The sequence below is a fragment of the Emys orbicularis genome, chromosome 12 (assembly GCF_028017835.1).
Source record: "Emys orbicularis isolate rEmyOrb1 chromosome 12, rEmyOrb1.hap1, whole genome shotgun sequence".
Taxonomy (NCBI): Eukaryota; Metazoa; Chordata; order Testudines; family Emydidae; genus Emys; species Emys orbicularis.
In genome coordinates, this window is record NC_088694.1 from 10927598 (window position 1) to 10948316 (window position 20719).

Here is a 20719-nt window from a genome sequence, read left to right on the forward strand (position 1 = left end):
AGCATCAAGACAATGCATTACAGTAGAACCCAGTTAATCCACACCTCAAGTGTCTGCATGTACAAACAGTGATCTCCCCAGTTTTGAAAGATTTAACAGCAGAGGCTGTAGTGAGGACTCATATTACTAAGATTTCACTACTTTTACAAAATGCACTGCGGAATATTGACTAGTACACTAAGCATTACAACTATTTTAAAATAAACTATAAATGTCAAAATCAAAGAAGAGAAGATCAAGATTTTAAAGGTATTTTGGCATCTATCTGAATCTTTAGGCACCTAAATACTTTTACAAATCTGAACCACAACAATTTTGTTATGTGTTTGTACAGTACCAGGTAAAATGGGGCCCTCCCCCCACAGGTGCTACCTCAATACATATAACAACAACGTGTATTTTGTGATGATTATCATTGTTTTGTAGCTGTGTGGCTTCACTTGCCTATTAACCATTAAAATTCAACTGATAGTTCACAATGGCTATCCCACTCATTAATACAATGCAGTGAAGCTTTATTACAAGACAAAACCAAATTCAAGCTACGGAAATGTGCCTTTGGTGCTGCAAACAAGTACTGAGGCAGTAAAATGGAGAGAATGAACCTTACGTTCTTTAATATTAAATAGTAATGTGTATCTTTGAATAAAAATGCAGTTTTGTGCGCTTCACGGACTAGATAGGAATGTTGTTAAATCATCTATCATTGCTTTTAGTTTTCTGTATTCTATATCACTAGCCAGAAATAATGATAAATATTACAGTGCAACTTCTGTAAACATTTCTATTTTTTTCCAATGTGAATCTCTAGAATATTCAAGGACAAGGAGTCCTATTTTCCTCCTCAATATAGTTCCCTTCTCACATACAGAACATTCCATATTGAGTGAAACTGATGAAAGCTCCCAGACCACACATCTTCTAAAAACAGAACTGAAAGTAACTAGTTTCTAAGTCCAGTTAAGAGAAGGGAAACAGTCTCCTTCCTACTCCTCTGAAACTGCAAGCATTAGTAAGCAGGAAGTACAGTAAAGCTCATGATGAGTAGAGGCAGCTACTCTTTCAAAATCAACAGGGATGCCTCTACGTTGACAAATTTTATTTACTCTCAGCAAACCTGGGTATAGTTTCAAGCTGCAGAACTGGAAGTGGGGGTATTAGAAGCATAACTGAGGGACAGAAGACAGCAGAAGAGTTGTTCTTACAGTTAAGGTTACAGCCTTGTGCCTCCCAAGTAGTTCTATGTAAATTTCATCATAAAGTGTATTTGGGTGGTGGGGAGGGGGAAAAGAAAGAAAGAAAGAAAGAAAGAAAGAAAGAAAGAAAGAAAGAAAGAAAGAAAGAAAGAAAGAAAGAAAGAGGCATTCCGGGTGCATTAAATATGTAACCTACCATGGAAAGATGCTGAAAAGTTTTTAAACAGTTAGGATAAAGTAACTATAGGGCTTAGCTGCTGGACATGCATGAAAGAGAGATACTATTCCAAGATACTGATGCCTAGACAATATAGTGAAGTGTGCTCTAAAAATATGACTGATTAGATAAGGGATGGAGCTTCTTTCACGGAAATGGGAGAGGCAGCTAGGATAAGCACCTCTGCTCTACACATGGGTGGGCTCTTCTTGGTCTGTGAAAGAGTGAGTCTGAACATCCCAAAATCTCTTGCTTTTCAACATGACTTAAGACTAAAAGTAACATCAAAATTTAAAATATCTCTGGAACCCTCTGCTAGAAAATAGCTATTCTTTCTCTCAATATAGAGAATCAACTTTCCTCTTTAAAAAACAAAAAACAATCCAGACCTCTAAAAGGAGAAACAAAGCTATGCAGAAGTAAGCCCAGCCAACTCCTCAGATTTTTCCACTTAAAAAAATAAAAGAGACTAGAGGGGCCAAATTATTTCACTTTTTAATTTCTAAAAGAATGAAGGTCAATCTAGGCCATGGGGCAGGGCTTAGTCTTTCCATCTTGGCAAGTTACGGGTAGGCAGATGGATTCAGTGAGAAGAAACAGAATGCAAGCCCCAAACCTAGGAAAAATAAAGCTCAATTCACACACCATTACACACAAATTGCTGGCTTGAGGTGTGTCTCACCCTAGTACAGAAGGCCCACCTCTCTGTATCATTTTAACCTCCACTGTGCAAGGCGGCATGCCCGTAGAGAGACCATGCAGGTCTGTCTCCACGCTCCCTTTGCACTGCCAAGAGGACTACAGCTCTGGCTCCAAATCAGCAAGTATGAAAGGAAAGGGAGGAGTCAGAGTCTGCCCCCAAAAATGCATAAGAGGGTCCCTGGAGGGGGCAGTGGTTGCTCTGCTAGCTCACTGACTGGAACAACAGCCACGCAGGGGCTGAATCACAGCCTGCCCACTGACTGAAGGCAGATGCCATCCTCTCAACCTCCATTCCTCCTGCACAAAGGCTTTGTGTGGGCTTTGCACAGGGATGGGTCAGGTTCACCTTTGATAAGCAACATTTTGGAACGCCAAATAAATACATAAATTCCAAGTTGATTTCTTCACTGTTACTTTATAGAAAGACTGCTCCTGTAAAAAACAACAACTATGTATTCAGCAATACATACTTGGAAGCAGTCCTAGTGAAGAGGACTATGGTAAAAAGTAATACACATTTATAAAAAACCCAATCAGCGTTAGAAGTTGATAATTGTCAATTTCGATCAACAAAATTGTATAAATTTAGAGTGTGAGTAGCTCAGAGGAGACAGAAGTCACGGAACATTTTAAAAAAGATCAACTTTGAGGAGCAAAAAAACTTCGTGGAAACTGCATTTATTTTGAAAACAAAAGATGATTAATAGATTTTTTATTATTTAAATTCAATAGTGCCCATTTCTTGTTTTACTCTGGCAGTTTTAGAAAGCAGAAAGCGTTTAAAAACCTTGGATATTTTCTCTGAACAAACTGTCCACTTAGGTTTCTATTCTACAGTTAAATTACTTTTCTAACTCCCGTTACCATTATTAATGGTTGTTTTCACCTTGAAACCAAAATAGCCCTCAGTGGTGGAACCTCTGTTTTGTCTTTGGTGGGTTTCTTTTATTAGTTTGTTTTAAGTGTGGCCATTGGATTAATTTGAAGATAATCAGTCTGTCATTATAATTTTGCTAAAAGTAATTTTTGATACTTTTCTAGAAGATTCAGTAGCAATGAGGTATGCTGTGATTTCAAAGCAGAGTTAATTTCTGAGCAAACATTTTCCCCTTTGGTTCTATGATATTAAAAGTACTGAATAGTGCAATATCAAAAAGCACCAAAAGGAACTATGACTAACAAGGACAAAATTCTTTATAAAAAGAACTACTAAAACGTTGCAACAAATTCTAAGTTAAAAAACAATATAAACTTTGAGGTTATATAGAATAAATTAAAAACAAATTGGACAATGAAAAATAGTCTAGAAAAATTTCTGTAATTTGTCACCAGTGGTCAGGTTTTATTTTTGGTTCAACAACCCATGCTGTAAAAATCAACGTTCCACTAGATGGAGCAGGAACGGCCATCAACGGCCATTCCTGCCTGCTGACCCAACACAAAGTCTATGTCCAGGAATCATGAACGATTGCAAAAAAAGTACTGAATAGTGCAATATCAAAAAGCACCAAAAGGAACTATGACTAACAAGGACAAAATTCTTTATAAAAAGAACTACTAAAACGTTGCAACAAATTCTAAGTTAAAAAACAATATAAACCTTGAGGTTATATAGAATAAATTAAAAACAAATTGGACAATGAAAAATAGTCTAGAAAAATTTCTGTAATTTGTCACCAGTGGTCAGGTTTTATTTTTGGTTCAACAACCCATGCTGTAAAAATCAACGTTCCACTAGATGGAGCAGGAATGGCCATCAACGGCCATTCCTGCCTGCTGACCCAACACAAAGTCTATGTCCAGGAATCATGAACGATTGCAAAAAATATTTTAAATTTTCTCCTGAATTTTCATCTTAAACATAAGATAAAACTGTTATCCCACTCCCGTACAGAGCAACATGACAGAGGGAGTCCAAGTTCCTAATATTACCTACTTCTGCTAGCAGAAACAGCAAGGTAACCAAACACTACCAGAAACATGGTTTTTACTAGTTCTGTTAGTAAGGACAGGGCAACACTTTAGGCCACAGTGTTACACATCAAACTCAAAATCCCAAACACTTAAATATTTCTTCTTGTGCAGCAAATAAACTTACAATGAAACCACTTTAAGTGGCCACATAAAGGACTAGAAAAATATCAGTAACCTAGAGGAGGGTGGTCTGACTGGAGGTCAAACAAAATCATACTAGAAACATTGTCATAACTTTACAGTGGTTTCTTAAGACCCAGAACCGTGCAAGAGTCATGGTAAGCAGTCTCTTTATAGCAAAGATAATTTTAGACTTACTTTTGGTCTGAGGTAAACAGAGACATAAAATCATATTCTACTTTATCTAATGCTCTTAAACTTGTGAAAGACCCAGTCCTAAACACAGTCTCAAGCACTCCCGACCGCTGATCGTTATATGAAATGAGATGCAACTGTTTCCCCAATCACAAAATCTTGCTTTTGACTTCTACCAAAAGCTAAAGGGAAAGATAGACTCCAATATTCATAGATGGTACCTTTTACCTATAATTCTTCCAAATAAAAAAGGTTTCATTATGCACTCGAGAACTAGATGTTCTGGTGGTCCCTTCTGGCCTTCAACTCTAAGACTATCACTAAAGTATAAGTAATCTTTATAGAAAACAAACATAGTAAAACTACCAAACTTCTGAACTCTGCTATGAGTAAAGAACTGCAGATTTGCCTCCAGTCTCTTAATATCCCTATAATTATTACTCTACACAGTAATATTAATATGGGAGTGGAGTGATTCCCATTCTGAAGTGTGCATTAACTGTGCATCAAGCCGCTGCTGGTGGCTCCACCACCTTCTTTCTAGCTAATAAATTGCATTAAAAAGCTACAAATAAAGTAGATGTTCCTCCCAGTCTAACTTTTCCACATAAACAATTGCTGATGCCTCAGGGATTTTATTTGATTGCCAGTGGAAAAGGAGGTGGGGTCCAAGTGATTGTCACTGGAAAGGAAGGGGACTGGCTTTCAGACACACTATTAAGACACAGTTTATCTCAGGAAAAATTGAGTGGCCTGTCAAGACTGCTTAAAGGGATCTCCAATGTTTGCAATACAATTTTTCTTTATCATGTAAAGACTACCATTAGCTGACTAATTTTAGTGGTCCCACAAGTGTCTGATTAAGATAGGTTTCACTGTATAGGAAACATTTATTCTTTTCATGGGATAGAACGTGTGTGTCAGGAAACAAAGTACATTCTATCATTTGCAAATACTAAAATTATAGCTATTGACAATATAGATCAGAACAGATGTTCTACTTACTACTGTGCACAATCAATCAATTGATATTCATTAGACCTCTCGTAGCAGGCTTTCACACCTTCATCTTGCCAAAGTGTTTTTGTGTGTTCATAAAACTCCTGAAAGCAAAACAGAGGGGAAAAAAGTCAGCACGAAAAGGAGTATATACATATAAAGAAAAACAATTATAAATGTTTTATAATCATGAGAAATGTAACATGCTTAGTGCTAACTTTAGAGCACAGCTAGATTTCTGCACCATCTTGACTTTATACAATCTGATACACTGTCTCTGAACTGTTTTGTCTGTGGGCACAGATCATGTTCTCATACATGTACAGCTTTGAGCATGCTGTTGGTACTTCAATAAGTACCACTAACTGTTTGTCAAAGCTTGCTTCTCAATTTCTCTCTTCTGCCAACTCTTGGTATTACCTTCCCTGTATTACTTAGTTCACCATTTTCAGGGGCTAGCACATTTACATTGCCGAGTGCCAAGTATTTCTCCCCCCCTCCCCCATGTATACGTACCTGTAATTCTTATGTAAAGGTAGAGACCACATCCCTGATTTTAGACACAAGATGCAGAGGCTCAACAACAATCTAAAATAATTTAGAACTCTTGGGGAATCCACAGGCCATGTGACCAAAGGGCGTACAGTGGAGTTGCATCATAGGCGCATTTAACTTACGCGATTTTAACTATACGTGCTCGGCAAAACAAAAACAAAAAAGAGAAAAATAACAATTTAAATACTGTACCTGTAGTGCGGGCGATTCTGTCCGCCATTCCACTCAATGAGCGTTTGACTATACGCAATTTTCGCCTTACGCGCTAACTTCATAACCTAACCCCTGCGTAAGATGCGACTCCCCTGTACATAGAATATCACCACCTCTGTCAGCTTCAAACAACAACAAAACTCCAATTTACAGGAGGTGACAGTGGGGATCTAGGTAAAATTTTCCAAAAGCACTAAAGTGACCATTTTCAAAAGTGACTTAAGTGCCTAAGTCCTGCTAACTTTCAATGAGGTGGGCTCCCAAGTGCCTATGCCACTTCTGAAAATGGGAGCTAGGCTCCTAAGTGATTTAAGTGCATTCAAAAATGTGATCCCCCTAATATAAATCACTACCTGCAGAGAACAGGAACTTTCTTCTCCACCAATAGATCCACGCCTGAAGACTACAAAGCTCAAAGGTTTCAGAGTAGCAGCCGTGTTAGTCTGTATCCACAAAAAGAACAGGAGTACTTGTGGCACCTTAGAGACTAACAAATTTATTTAAGCATAAGCTTATGCTTAAATAAATTTGTTAGTCTCTAAGGTGCCACAAGTACTCCTATTCTTAAAGCTCAAAGGATGTCTCTTAAAAAGAACATTTGCTTTTGTAAATAGTAAGAGGTCAGGAATAAAACCTCACAGAGATACCTCAACCAAAAGCCTAGATTGGGAGGAGTAAGAGGTGGGAAAAGAGGTCGTAAAAAGTAAGGTAACAGAAACACACTTCTGACATCTGTCCCCCAGACCCTCAATATCTACAAGTAACAGTGGTGGGACACTAGCCCAACCTACTACATTCCATAATTTGACAGTCTGAATTCACACACACTGCAGCAGGGACATTTCTCAAATCAAAACAGAGCATGACCAATACATTAGTAAAATGATTCCATGCAATAAGTCAAAATCCTAATTAATAAAATATGTATGGTAACAAATAAAACCCTCCCTCTTAATAAATGTACTAAAAATAAAAGTACAATATCTTCAGTTTACCTGTACACTTCGATTATCTAAGAAATATATATCTACAAATTCCAGATCCACACAATACGGGTATAATAAGGAACTAATGGGGAAAAGGAGACAAATAAACAATACACGCTATATTATGTTCTAAATAGATAGCGATGCAGATACCTGAAAAGTATTTCCACACAGACCTACAAAAGAAGTTTAGAAACAGTAACATCCCATCCCAGAATGCAGACGTAATACAAACTGGAAAGCATGTGCTATGCAAAAACACTGACACTTTTTCCAAAAAGACATTGAAATAAAACAGTGCAAAGGACAACCTCTTTGTCTTAATTTTTTATTTATTTATTTATTTATTTTTAAAGTAAAAGGAGAGTGCAGATCCAAATCTACTTTCTCCAAGAGATGATTCACAATTTATAGATATTGACTGACTCTACATGCCAGTGACAACTGATTTCCCTGCTGCGTAAGTGACCGGACTGTTTGGACACAGTTCAATACCCAATTTTGGGGGTTTCCTGATACAAGCAGTAAGATCTTGTACTGTCATATGTGCAGAGAGTAAAAATAAATAAATAAATAAAAACCCAATAACAAATGCCTGAATATCTGATTTGAACAACATAAATTCCAAGAACACCAGGCCTCCAAAAGTCTAAAATGCATAAGGGGCAATTTCAAATTCCTTGAGGGAAGGAATATTTGCTGTGTAAGATATTTCAAGAGATGCATCAGTGTGATTTACTTGAAGACTGGGTGGAAGTTTGAGGTAGGGCAGAAAGCAGACACTTGTTGGGCAGAATAGGGCTAACGGGGAAGGTAATACCTGTGCTTTGAGCTTTGCACTGGTTTCCTGTTTGCTTCCAAGTGCAACTCAACATGTTGCCTGTCTCCAAAGACCACATCTCTCTATGCTATGCTACTGCTGGCTGGAATACCATTACTAAACCCAGAGATGGACAACAGGGAGCTCTTGGCTAAGGGTTACCACCTCGGAAGCCTGCTTGGCTGTTCATCTATCAAAATGACAGTGTATCAAACAGCAGTAAATTCTATACTTGATTAACACACATTCAGTTCCTCAATTTGTACATATACTATGCACAGATTAGATACTACACGGCCACATTCATCTAGTGGAATAATTTATTTATCCAATCAGAATATTTTTTTCAGTCTTTTTATTTATTAATGACTAATAAGCTAATTTCCACCGAAAGAGGTTCATTATGGCGGCAGGTTGTCATTTATCTGACCTGCTGAAAATAAATAATGTTTAAAAAAATTAAAAGGGAAAAATAAGAATTATAAACTTAGTTTTGAGGCATTTAAGATGGGCCATAACAAACACTCTGGCTCCCTTTCAAGTTCCCCAAATCCGCTCTGATAAAAATATTTATTTTATTCTTTTCCTCACTTAAGGGTGATATATTGCCTGAATTTAAGGTCTGTTTATAGTTTTGGAAGTGTCAGCAATCCACTCACTTAATTTAAAAAATAATTAAAAAAAACACAGACTGGTTCATTTATGTTCAAATGTACACAGAAGTATAGAGGTATTGCTCTTCTGGGTTTCAAATAAGTGGCGATTGCTGGAAGGTATCTATATCTCAAGAATGATATAATTGGGCTACCTCAGACTTCTAACATCTGTATCTTACAAAATAAATTATCAAAGGATTTACAGGATTTAACTTTTTGCAGTGTAACAACAGATGTAAGCACACTGGATTTATGGATTAAAAGCACCATACAAGAGCTAGATATTATTATTGTGCCGGAGTTAAATACAACGTATGTTCCTAAAATGGTTTATAATCAAACACATATCCCAGGAAAACTCTATACTTCAGTGCACCTGCCAAAAACATACTAAAAATACCATATGAAAAAAGGCTTTCTGCATGTGAAAAAATAAGTTTGAGCTCCAGCAACTTTACATGTTTCATATATAATCATATTTCTGGCTTCTAGCCCAACAAAGAATTTTTGAATAAACTTAAAAGAAACAAGCAACAGATTAGTAATTTAAGTACACAAACCACTGCACACACGACTGTTATACATAACCACACACTTTTCTGCCTATCAGAGCTTTTAAGCAGTTTGGAATTAATTCCCTTAGACCGGTTATTCACTGGCTCAGGTACCATATTCCGAGTCACCTTTTCTGCAAGCAGAACTGCACATGACCTTTCAAATAATCATTGTACAGTTGTTGAGTTTTTTAAAATTACATTTCCCCTACTTCTTGTTTAAAGGAAAGAAATGTCTCTAAACAGCACTGCAGTTTTAAGACACCATTATTTGGATATCTCTTCAGGAGTTCTGCTATGGAAATGGCAGTTTACCAATGAGCAGAATATTCCTGTTTCCTGGGCATACAGCACATGATTAGGTTATATCCTCCCCAGAGAGATACGTCAGAAGCACCTCACATTCTTATACTGTCCATGTGATAAGACAGCAGCCGTATCCAAACCCAATTCCCAAAGTTTTATTTTAGGCCCTCTACAAAGAAATGCAGCTTCTTGGTTTTGCCATCTGAAATCCCCTTTCAGCCAATGTGTTTAGTTACAGCTTTAACTATTCTAGTATCTTAATGATGATCACAGAATCATAGGACTGGAAGGGACCTCGAGAGGTCATCTAGTCCAGTCCCCTGCACTCACGGCAGGACTATTATCCAGACCATCTGCCATTTGTTAACTGGAAGTAGATTTAGCAGTCCAGATGAATTTGCTGGTCTAATCTGCACACATGATCACCCTGAGTGTTTGTGCAATTGGGGCAAGCAAGCATCTAAATGAACTGTCAAGCACACATTAATCACTATCGGGTGTTCACTCTTAGTAACTGTGCACACAAATTAGACACATAAATGTGCACTCATTTTTTAATTTCCCCAATGGTGTAATCCTAATCCTCCCCACACACATTTTTTTTCTATGGGGGAAGAGGTCTTTAGAGGGCATGGAAAAGTGTATTTAGAGAATGACGTTAATTTTTTCAGCCTTTTGCCCCCCCCCTCTCCCCCTTAAGTGTTCATGAAACAAAAAGCTCAATTTGACATCAACTGGTGTTACACCTAGGAAAGACTATGGGATTCTAAATATTAACAGTTTTAAAATTAGGTCAAATTCAAAACTGCAGCGGTCTCTATTTAACATGAAATTAATCGATATTTGAAGAAAGAGAAATAATTTCCTTGCAAAGGAAAATGCGGGTGGGATAGAAGCAGGACAAAGTTTCAATCACTATTACTTCAAAAATCTTGCCCCTCTTGTTAATTCAAGGTAGTTCTTTTCCTTCCCCCATCCCTTTTGTGTGCCCAATTAATTGTCTACTTCAGTAAATTGTTAATTCTCAGTCTTGGTTTCATTTCTCCTACCCCATGAGTTGCCCTCTGATTAAAACTTTGTATTTTCTAGGCTATTCTTGTTCTGATGTTTCCTTTCCCCTGGTCCAAAAACTTGGAGTTTATTTTTAGTTATAAAGCTATTCACAGTGCAGTGAGGGAAAGGACATGTTATCCAAAGTCCCTGCTGCTCTGGTTACCTGAGAAGAAAGGAAGAGAAAGAGAAAGATCGATTTGCACTTTCGTGGAATTTTCTCATAGCTGAACTCTTATTGTCCTAACAGATTTGGGATAGCTAGCCCAACAGTTTGGTGTACATTTAGGATTAAAATAGACTTAAATTGAATACATCATCCAACAGGTCAATTATCTTCAAATATGCCCTAAAATATTAAGTTTCTTTTTTTTCAGATCAGCAATCAGCATAAAAATGAACTAAAACACAAATTTGCAGAAACTTCAGCAATGCATAGAGCGTCCTCAGGTGCTGCAAATGTATTTTTGTATTAGGAGAAAAGAAACAGCAGCTTAATGAAAAAAATGTATTAGAACAATGAACCTCTGTTGCATCTACCCAGGATCTTAACTTTATGTTCCAACACACTTTTGATCTTCCTCCCACACTCTTGCCATCTCTCCCACTAACTTCTCTTGTCCCAGAGTTTTGTTACCTTGATGCATCTCTTCAAAACAAGCAACAGCAAAACAACTGAGGAAATACAAAACTACCACAATTTTACTGTACTTTTTACGTTGTATTAACTGCTTAGCTGCTGAATGATTTACCAAGGCTGTTCAGCATGTTCTGTTCCAAGACTGTTCAGTGTTCTGACTTTCTGTTTATTTGAAGTCCGTGCCAAAGAATGCTCAGTGTAGAACTTATTACTGTAATCGTGGACAGAAAGGACCATAAGCTTTTTGAATTGTGGCAAAATTTACATTAATTTAATTCTCACGTATCCAGCTCTCATACCTATGGGCAGGCTGACCTTGTAAGTTAACTCCAGCCTCTTTTCACCCTAAACTGTCATCCAGGGACCCCGATATCCCACTTTGGCTCACTGAGCAAAACACAACCAAGAAGTCAAAGGGGCAGTGACCCACACTAATCTGTAAAATGCCTAAATCTCATACCTCGAGGTTGGAACCTTCCACAGTTGAACCTACTTCAGTCCTCCCATGGCTGGTGCGTTAATCAGCGAGAGAAGGAATCCCACCACCACCCAAATGCACCAAGAGTGATAGGCAATAGACTTCCCCTATTAATGATTTAAAAGTCAGTCAATTCTAATACACTGCACATTTCCAGACTCTTTTAACCCAGAACCCTATCGTGCTTTGCAAACATTAAGAAATTTAGTCTCAACCCCTGTGAGGAAGGAACCAAGGCACAGAGGTTGGATAACTTGCTCAAGATCCTAGAGGAAATCTCTGGCACAGCTAGGAACAGAACTCCTGGACTCCCAACTCCCATTCTGATGTCTTACTCACATTTTATAGTAAGGGCTTCTCAGGAGGACTATTCATCACAGCAATTAGGTCTAAGAGCAGCAAGCTTATGTGAACAGAGGAAAGTAAAAATAAACCATGAAAAAACCTCCCTGGAAACTCAACATGGAAGCAATTTAAAAATGGACATTTTCCAGAACAAGCCAATGTAACCATGCTGAAAATAACCAAAGCATTTCATACTACAACCAGGATAACCTGGTGCAGGACAGAAACAAGATACAGTAGTTAAGCACATAACTGAATACCACTACTCTTACAGGAAGGAGATTAGGAGCAGCTCCTCTTGTCATGATGTTATAGGGGAGGAAAAATAACACCAGATCCTTGCCCTACAACAGCTTTTAGGACCATAAGAGCTCTAGATTAGAAAGCAGAAAGGCTGAGTCTGGACTTGACACCCAATCAGTGATGTGCCCTGCAACAGTGTCCTCACGGTGATGTATCCCATGTCCCCAAGATAACATTTGGGTCACAGTAGTGGGAGACGGGTAAATGAGAGGCCATCTTCTTTATTCTCCTTCCTGTCATTTTAGGCAGGAAGACTGGGCCAAATTAGCAATAAAATACGTTAATACTGCAGATTAGTCTTTTCTGGTGACTGTCCTGCTAATCTGAACTGCACCCAGCAATATTTATGCAATCTTTTTAATATGGTTATTAACTGTTCACGTGGGATGGAAAAATAATTCAAGTCCACATTCCTTGAACTTTATTGGTGTTTCAAAATCAGGACATACAATAAATAGTGAGTAACAGATTACTGTATTAGAACGTAAGAATTTTTTTTGTTTTGTTTTGCTCATATGGGGCAATCTTTTGTCTTGAGAGCATCTCAAAAAATCCTCAAACATGTTGGCCTCAATTCTGATATTGCTTACACAAGTGCAAATCAGGAGTACCTCTTTTAAGGTAGGAGGTGTAAAACTGGTGAGAGATGAGAACCAGACTCAGGGAGTATAACTATGCTCTACCTTTATTAGAAAACCACTTCCATTTAAAACAACTGATTTGAGTCATTTAAAGCATGTTAAATGGTTTCTTAAAACAGATTTCAATCTTTAAAAATTACAATAGCTGCATTCTAAGGATTCTGAAATAATCTTTAGTATAACTAAATCAGCAACATGAAGGATGCCTGTAGCAATAATAAAGGGTTAAGGAAAAAAACTGGAGAAAACCTTAAGGTCCCATTTAAGTCACAGATATTTGCCTGAGGGCAAGATAAGGTTGGAAGATATTTGCTTAAGGAAAAAATAAAATGTTGCTACATATTTAGGTGAAAAGCAGAAACCAACTCAAGTCAAGCAAGGCCATTGCGGAGAAGTGACATAAATTCTTTGCACTGGTCATCACGGTGAAGATGTGAGGGAGATTCCCAAACCGGAACCATTCTTTTTAGGTGACAAATCTGAGGAACTGTCCCAGACTGAGTTGTCAGTAGAGGAGATTTTGGAACAAATTGATAAATTAAACAGTAATAAGTCACCTGGACCAGATGGTATTCACCCAAGAGTTCTGAAGGAACTCAAATGTGAAATTGCAGAACTACTAACTGTAGTCTGTAACCTATCATTTAAATCAGCTTCTGGACCAAATGAGTGGAGAATAGCTAATGTGACACCAATTTTTAAAAACGGCTCCAGAGGTGATCCCAGCAATTACAGGCCAGTAAGCTTGACTTCAGTACCGGGCAAACTGGTTGAAACTATAGTATAGAACAAAACTGTCAGACACATAGATGAACATGATTTGTTGGGGAAGAGTCAACATGGTTTTTGTAAAGGGAAATCATGCCTCACGAATCTACTAGAATTCTTTGAGGGGTCAACAAGCATGTGGACAAGGGGGATCCAGTGGATATAATGTACTTAGATTTTCGGAAAGCCTTTGACAAGGGCCCTCACCAAAGGCTCTTAAGCAAAGTAGGCTGTCATGTGATAAGAGGGAAGTTCCTCTCGTGGATTGGTAACTGGTTAAAAGATAGGAAACAAAGGATAGGAATAAATAGTCAGTTTTCAGAATGGAGAGAGGTAAATAGTGGTGTCCTCCAGGGGTCCGTACTGGGTCCAGTCCTATTCAACAATTCATAAATGATCTGGAAAAAGGGGTAAACAGTGAGGTGGCAAAATTTGCAGATGATACAAAACTACGCAAGATAGTTAAGTCCCAGGCAGACTGCAAAGAGCTACAAAAGGATCTCTCAAAACTGAGTGACTGGGCAACAAAATGGCAAATGAAATTCAATGTTGTTAAATGCAAAGTAATGCACATTGGAAAACATAATCCCAATTATACATATAAAATGATGGGGTCTAAATTAGCTGTCACCACTCAATTAAGAGATCTTGGAGTCATTGTGGATAGTTCTCTGAAAACATCCACTCAATGTGCAGCGGCAATCAAAAAAGCAAACAGAATGTTGGGAATCATTAAGAAAGGGATAGATAATAAGACAGAAAATATCACATTGCCTCTATAAAAATCCATGGTATGCCCACATCTTGAATACTGCGTGCAAATTTGGTCGCCCCATCTCAAAAAAGATCTACTGGAATTGGAAAAGATTCAGTAAAGGGCAACAAATTTATTAGGGGTATGGAATGGCTGCCATATGAGGAGAGATTAATAAGACTGGGACTTTTCAGCTTGGAAAAGAGACGACTAAGGGGGGATATGATAGAGGTCTACAAAATCATGACTGGTGTGGAGAAAGTAAATAAAGAAGTGTTATTAACTCCTTCTCATAACACAAGAACTAGGGGTCACCAAATGAAATTAATAGGCAGCAGATTTAAAACAAACAAAAAGAAGTATTTTTTCCACACAATGCACAGTGAACCTATGGAACTCCTTGCCAGAGATGTTGTGAAGGCCAAGACTACAACAGAGTTAAAAAAAGAACTAGATAAATTCATGGAGGGTAGGTCCATCAATGGCTATTAGCCGGGATGGGCAGGGATGGTGTCCCTAACCTCTGCTTGCCAGAAGCTGGAAATGGGCAACAGGGGATGGATTACTTGATGATTACCTGTTCTGTTCATTCCCTCTGGGGCACCTCGTACTGGCCACTGTCGGAAGACAGGATACTGGACTAGATGGACCTTTGATCTGACCCAGTATGGCCTTTGTTATGTTATGTTCTTAAGTCACAAGCTTTTGAGTTTGAATAATTCTGATTTGTATCTTCTATAAAAACAATGAAATAGGAACCAAAGTAGCCAAAAATTACCAATCACATTTTGTGGTAGGGAAGTTTCCTGGAAAGAAATAGCCAGACGACTAGTCCTTGGATGTCTATTTCTTGTTTCCTATAACACTGATTTATCTGTTGGCACATTCTAATACAACATACTGTATAGCAGTGTCAATGCAGGTTTTTTCTGCATTATATAATGAAACCCTTTAATAGGACTAAAAACAAACCTGAATGACATTTTAATGAGAGATGAGGCCCCATAATTTTATAACATCTAAAACTTCAAAAGTTATCTATATCATTGGACAACTACAGTAGAGCTGCCAGTCTGTGTTAACTGATAATAGTTTTCTTCATCCCATGTAATTTTCCACTAAAATGAATTACCAGTTGCACAACACACATCCAAACTGTGGTTGAAATGGTGTAAGCTATGGTAGAGTTTCAAAACCACTGCTGACAACATGGCACACCTGAGCAGGGTGAAGACAGATTCTTCTTGAAAACCATGAGCATACTTGGGGGGGGGGGGGGGAGGCAGGACAGGGGGAAGGTCATACTGAAAGGTGAACTGTCAGGCTGGAGGGAGGTTACTAGTGGAGTTCCTCAGGGATCGGTTTTCGGACCAATCTTTTTATTACTGACCTTGGCACAAAAAGTGGGTGTGCGCTAATAAAGTTTGCGGATGACACAAAGCTGGGAGGTATTGCCAATACATATATCATACAGGAAGATCTAGATGACCTTGTAAACTGGAGAAATAGTAATAGGATGAAATTTATTAGTGAAAAGTGCAAGGTCATGCATTTAGGGATTAATAACAAGAATTTTTGTTATAAGCTGGGGACTCAGCCATTAGAAGTAACAGAGGAGGAGAAGGACTTCGGAGTATTGGTTGATCACAGGATGACTATGAGCTGCCAATGTGATGTGGCCGTGAAAAAAGCTAATGCGGTCTTGGGATGCATTAGGCGAGGTATTTCCAGTAGAGATAAGGAAGTGTTAGTACCGTTATACAAGGCACTGGTGAGGCCTCATCTGGAATACTGTGTGCAATTCTGGTCTCCCATGTTTAAGAAGGATGAATTCAAACTGGAACAGGTACAGAGAAGGGCTACTAGGATGATCCGAGAAATGGAAAACCTGTCTTATGAAAGGAGACTCAAAGTGCTCGGCTTGTTTAGCCTAACCAAAAGAAGGCTGAGGGGAGATATGATTGCTCTCTATAAATATATCAGAGGGATAAATTCCAGGGAGGGAGAGGAATTATTTAAGCTCAGTACCAATGTGGACACAAGAACAAATGGATATAAACTGGCCATCAGGAAGTTTAGACTTGAAATTAGACGAAGGTTTCTAACCATCAGAAGAGTGAAGTTCTGGAACAGCCTTCCAAGGGGAGCAATGGGGGCAAAAGACATATCTGGCTTCAAGACTAAGCTTGATAAGTTTATGGAGGGGATGGTATGATGGGATAGCCTAATTTTGGCAATTAATTGATCTTTGACTATTAGCGGTAAATATGCCCAATGGTCTGTGATGGGATGTTAGATGGGGTGGGATCTGAGTTACTACAGAGAATTCTTTCCTGGGTGTCTGGCTGGTGAGTCTTGCCCACATGCTCAGGGTTTAGCTGATCGCCATATTTGGGGTCAGGAAGGAATTTTCCTCCAGGGCAGATTGGCAGAGGCCCTGGGGGGTTTTCGCACTCCTCTGCAGTGTGGGGCACAGGTCACTTGCTGGAGGAGTCTCTGCACCTTGAAGTCTTTAAACCATATTTGAGGACTTCAATGGCTCAGAAATAGGTTAGGGGTTTGTTGCGGGCGTGGGTGAGTGAGATTTTCCGGCCTGCGTTGTGCAGGTGGTCAGACTAGATGATCATATTGGTCCCTTCTGACCTTAATGTCTATGACTCTAAGGTTGCCCCCCCCCAAACTGCAAGCCTCAGAAAGTGTGGAATTTGCCTACTCCATGCGTATCCCCGCTGGCCTTACTGGAGCTGTCCCCGTTCTCCCCCAAATATAGAAGTCAAACTATGCCTATGCTGAAAACCATGTTAACAAGACTGTGTACTTGCCACCTCAGTAGTGTATAACTTAGTTTCATGACACAGTGATAATGTGATTCCGAGGAGGAAAAAAAAAAACCCATGCCCAAAGTGACAATAGTGAGGACAGGGCCTGAGTTGAAACTGTGCATATTGGGTAAGGACACGCGCTATCTAGCTGCAAGTTTGAGCACACTCCTTAAGCAACAGGCTACACTCCCTTGAAACTCTAGACTATGGGTCAGTGCGCTACCTGGGCATGCCTTTGGAGTGTTTGCTTGTGTGCTAGGAGGGTCAGGGATCGAATCCTACTCCTTACACAGACAAAATGTGGGTTGTGGAGGAAAAAATGCCCTTTTCATTCCATCTAATGCTCACCATGCACACAATATTCTGATCAGGGCAGGATCTAAACATTTGCTACATATATTGGTCGAGTGGCTCACTTTCAAAGTGAGCAATGGGAAAAGGTGTATGGTCACTAAACAGAAAAGATCCAAGAATATCTATGAGAGGCTTGAGAAACAAGAAATAAAAGATGCAATCTCCAAATTGCAGGTCAGTAAAACCCAAACGTATTATAGTATGGAACAGCAATATTAGAGAACCAAGCATGAATACGCAACAGACTACTAGATTTGCCTGCTTGAAAGTGGGGATACAAATCTGCTAGATTTCTTAAAGCAACAGCCCTGAAAATTCTGAGGCTAGATACGGAAGGTGATACAGTAACATGATAATATTTAAGATTCCTAATTTACATGACAAAGAAACATGCTTAACTGCTTTTTGTTTTATTTACTAGGAGACGCTTTACTCCTCTGTGAACTGTGGACAATTCTCCAATACAGTGAATGAATAAACAACAGTTTGAGTCTACATATTTTTATTTATCGTAGTTTAAGCAGACATCTGGAGGGGGGGAAAACTATTTACAAGTGAGACAAAGAAACACAGTGTTCCACCCAGGAAAGAAGTTACTGAGATAAAACACTGGATGAGAGCAAGGGTACTCTCTACTCAGTAGTGCAGAGTCCAATCAAGTTAAAATCCTTTTTATAATGGAGGGCTTAGACAAATGTTTAGTAAATTAAGTAATGGCATCCAGGTGAGCTAGTGTTCTATAAATGTCAACCAGAGAAAGTGTTAAAGACTTAAGAGCACTTGAGGTTGAATGTTTCTCTCTCTCTTTTTAAATATAATCCTCAGGAGACAAACTCCAGGCCTGGGAAAAAAAATAAGAATCCAAGACCAGGCTCTTGAGAGACATTTTAAGGATAAAGTATTAGTAGAAAAAGAAAGAGAAAAAAAAACTGGACAAACTGTCTGAAAGGCTTTGTTCCCTCCAAATATATAAATACCCAAGAGACCTTTTTAAATGTAGTTTATGAAGCCATGTTTTATAGGCATTATGATGTTGGCAGGGCAACTGAAACCATGACACTACATTCACAGGAACATGGATGCATAACCTTACTTTCTCTTTGTGAAATATAACGTAGGGTGGATCTGACATTAGAATTGCTTGTTTACTGATTCCAGCTAAAGTCAATTTTACTTGAAAAAAAAAAAACTATTAAAAAGGTGTGTACAGCAGTTACACAATGTTGTGGTTAAAACAGGGATTCAATTTCATTAGGACAAAGTTCAATGTCCCATGAAACTAAACATTTCATAAGAAGAGTTTTAAATAGGTCATCCCCTAGTAAACCTAATGATTAAAGGTCAAACAAAATCACGTTCTGAGCTGTAAAACCATATCTCAGGAGACATTTCTCTTCCAGGTTGTTTAGTCTTTAGACATAAAAATAACCCCAAAACCTTGGTTGCAAATTCCCTTACTATCAAGATCTATAAACTGTGGACCTACAAAGTTTACTTTCGTGAAAATCAAGCAGCACTGTTGCATTCCACTTACACCTCGGTATAAGAATATAGGAGCTCAGAATGCCAGTATGGCACCCTGACACATTCCAGCAGGAACTGCAGAGGTTGATTTTTCTTTCTAGGACAAGCAAATACAAGAGAAACAGGTTTCTTTCATTCTATTCTGATTTGAAATCAAATGGAGTACTACTGATGTTAAGGCTACTCAGGCTTTGTCTTCACTACCCGCCGATCCGGCGGGTAGCAATCGGTCTATCGGGGATCGACTTACCGCGTCTAGTGAAGACGCGGTAAAATCGATCCCTGATCGCTCTGCCGTCGACTCCGGAAATCCACCTCGGCAAGAGGCGGCAGTGGAGTCGGCGGCAGCAGTCGACTTTCCCGCGTCCTCACCGCCAGGTAAGCCGACCTAAAATACGCAACTTCAGCTACGGTATTCACGTAGCTGAAGTTTCGTATCTTAGGTCGGACCCCCGCTGCAGTGTAGACCTAGCCTTAGACTAGGAACCCAAATGATCCCCACCCTTTGGTAGTACCACTAACGTTTATGGGATAACAGAATACAAGGTTTAATTAGCTGCTCATTTGGATAGGAAATCATCCATATTCCTAAATGGTGTGAATAAGTGCTAATTATTGCTTGCTATTTCAGGGAAAATGTGGTACTGATGCTATCACAAAGGAAACACACACCTACGAATAGTTTAAGATATTCTCAAGTAACTGGCATGTATCCAAAGCTGAACACAAAGCTCTATGGGAGCGGCCAGGGTACTCAGCACTTTCTGTAACTGAAACATTTTCAGTGAGGATTCAGTCCCATTATCAATAGTTTTTCATGCTTAGAAACAAGCAAGGAAGATGAAATATTTTGGACTACTGCCTGCAGCACCGCTGTCCTCACATTTCTGGTAGCACAAGTTATACTGGACTTGGCTGGAAGGGGAGGAGTAGGTGGTGGGAGGGGAACTGTGTTCCAGAAGCGCCTGTGAAGTTTAAACTTTCATTTTCTCCTCTGCTAGCATTTCAGATCCCTACTGTATTCAGTTCTGTAGCCATTATCTGCACAATGCCTTTGGTTAAAAAGGGATCACTGGCACGGTCATGTACTTCCCTTTTTTTTTTTCCCCCTTCCCTCCTCAACAACATACCACACAGGCTGCCTTTGCTGCTACACAAACCCTGAGAGCTTTATTTCTCTTCTGTATGTAACCACCCATTAAAAACACCAACCTCTTTCTGAAGGGGAGGAAGAATGGACTCGTGGTTAAGGCATTGAGCTAGGAGTCAGGGCATTTGGGTTCTATTCTCTGATTTGCCAGAGGCTCACTATGTAACCCTGGGTGAGGCACTCAACTTCCCTGTAATTCTTTTCAGTAATTATTAACACTTAGCCATACAACATCCCTTTGGAAGGGAGCAAACTCATTAAAGGGTTAAATTCATACAAGGCCCTCTGTACGACTTTGGCTCTGTGGTGGCACAGAACAGAGAGGCCAGAGACGCACTGCAAAACCTCTGACAGAGAGTGGGTTTGAGAATGCTTTGAGATTTTTATTTTTTGAGTC

At 39.0% G+C, this 20719-nt stretch overlaps 1 protein-coding gene across 3 annotated transcripts in view; it reads right to left on the minus strand.

Annotated features, from left to right (window-relative positions):
• GNAS (GNAS complex locus) overlaps window positions 1–20719 on the minus strand; it is a 146230-nt gene that overhangs the window by 53701 nt on the left and 71810 nt on the right. For all 3 annotated transcript variants that reach the window (XM_065414878.1, XM_065414879.1, XM_065414880.1), the window contains one exon: window positions 5410–5507. In XM_065414878.1, the coding sequence (XP_065270950.1) occupies window positions 5410–5507 (98 nt within the window). The remainder of the gene's footprint in view (window positions 1–5409; window positions 5508–20719) is intronic.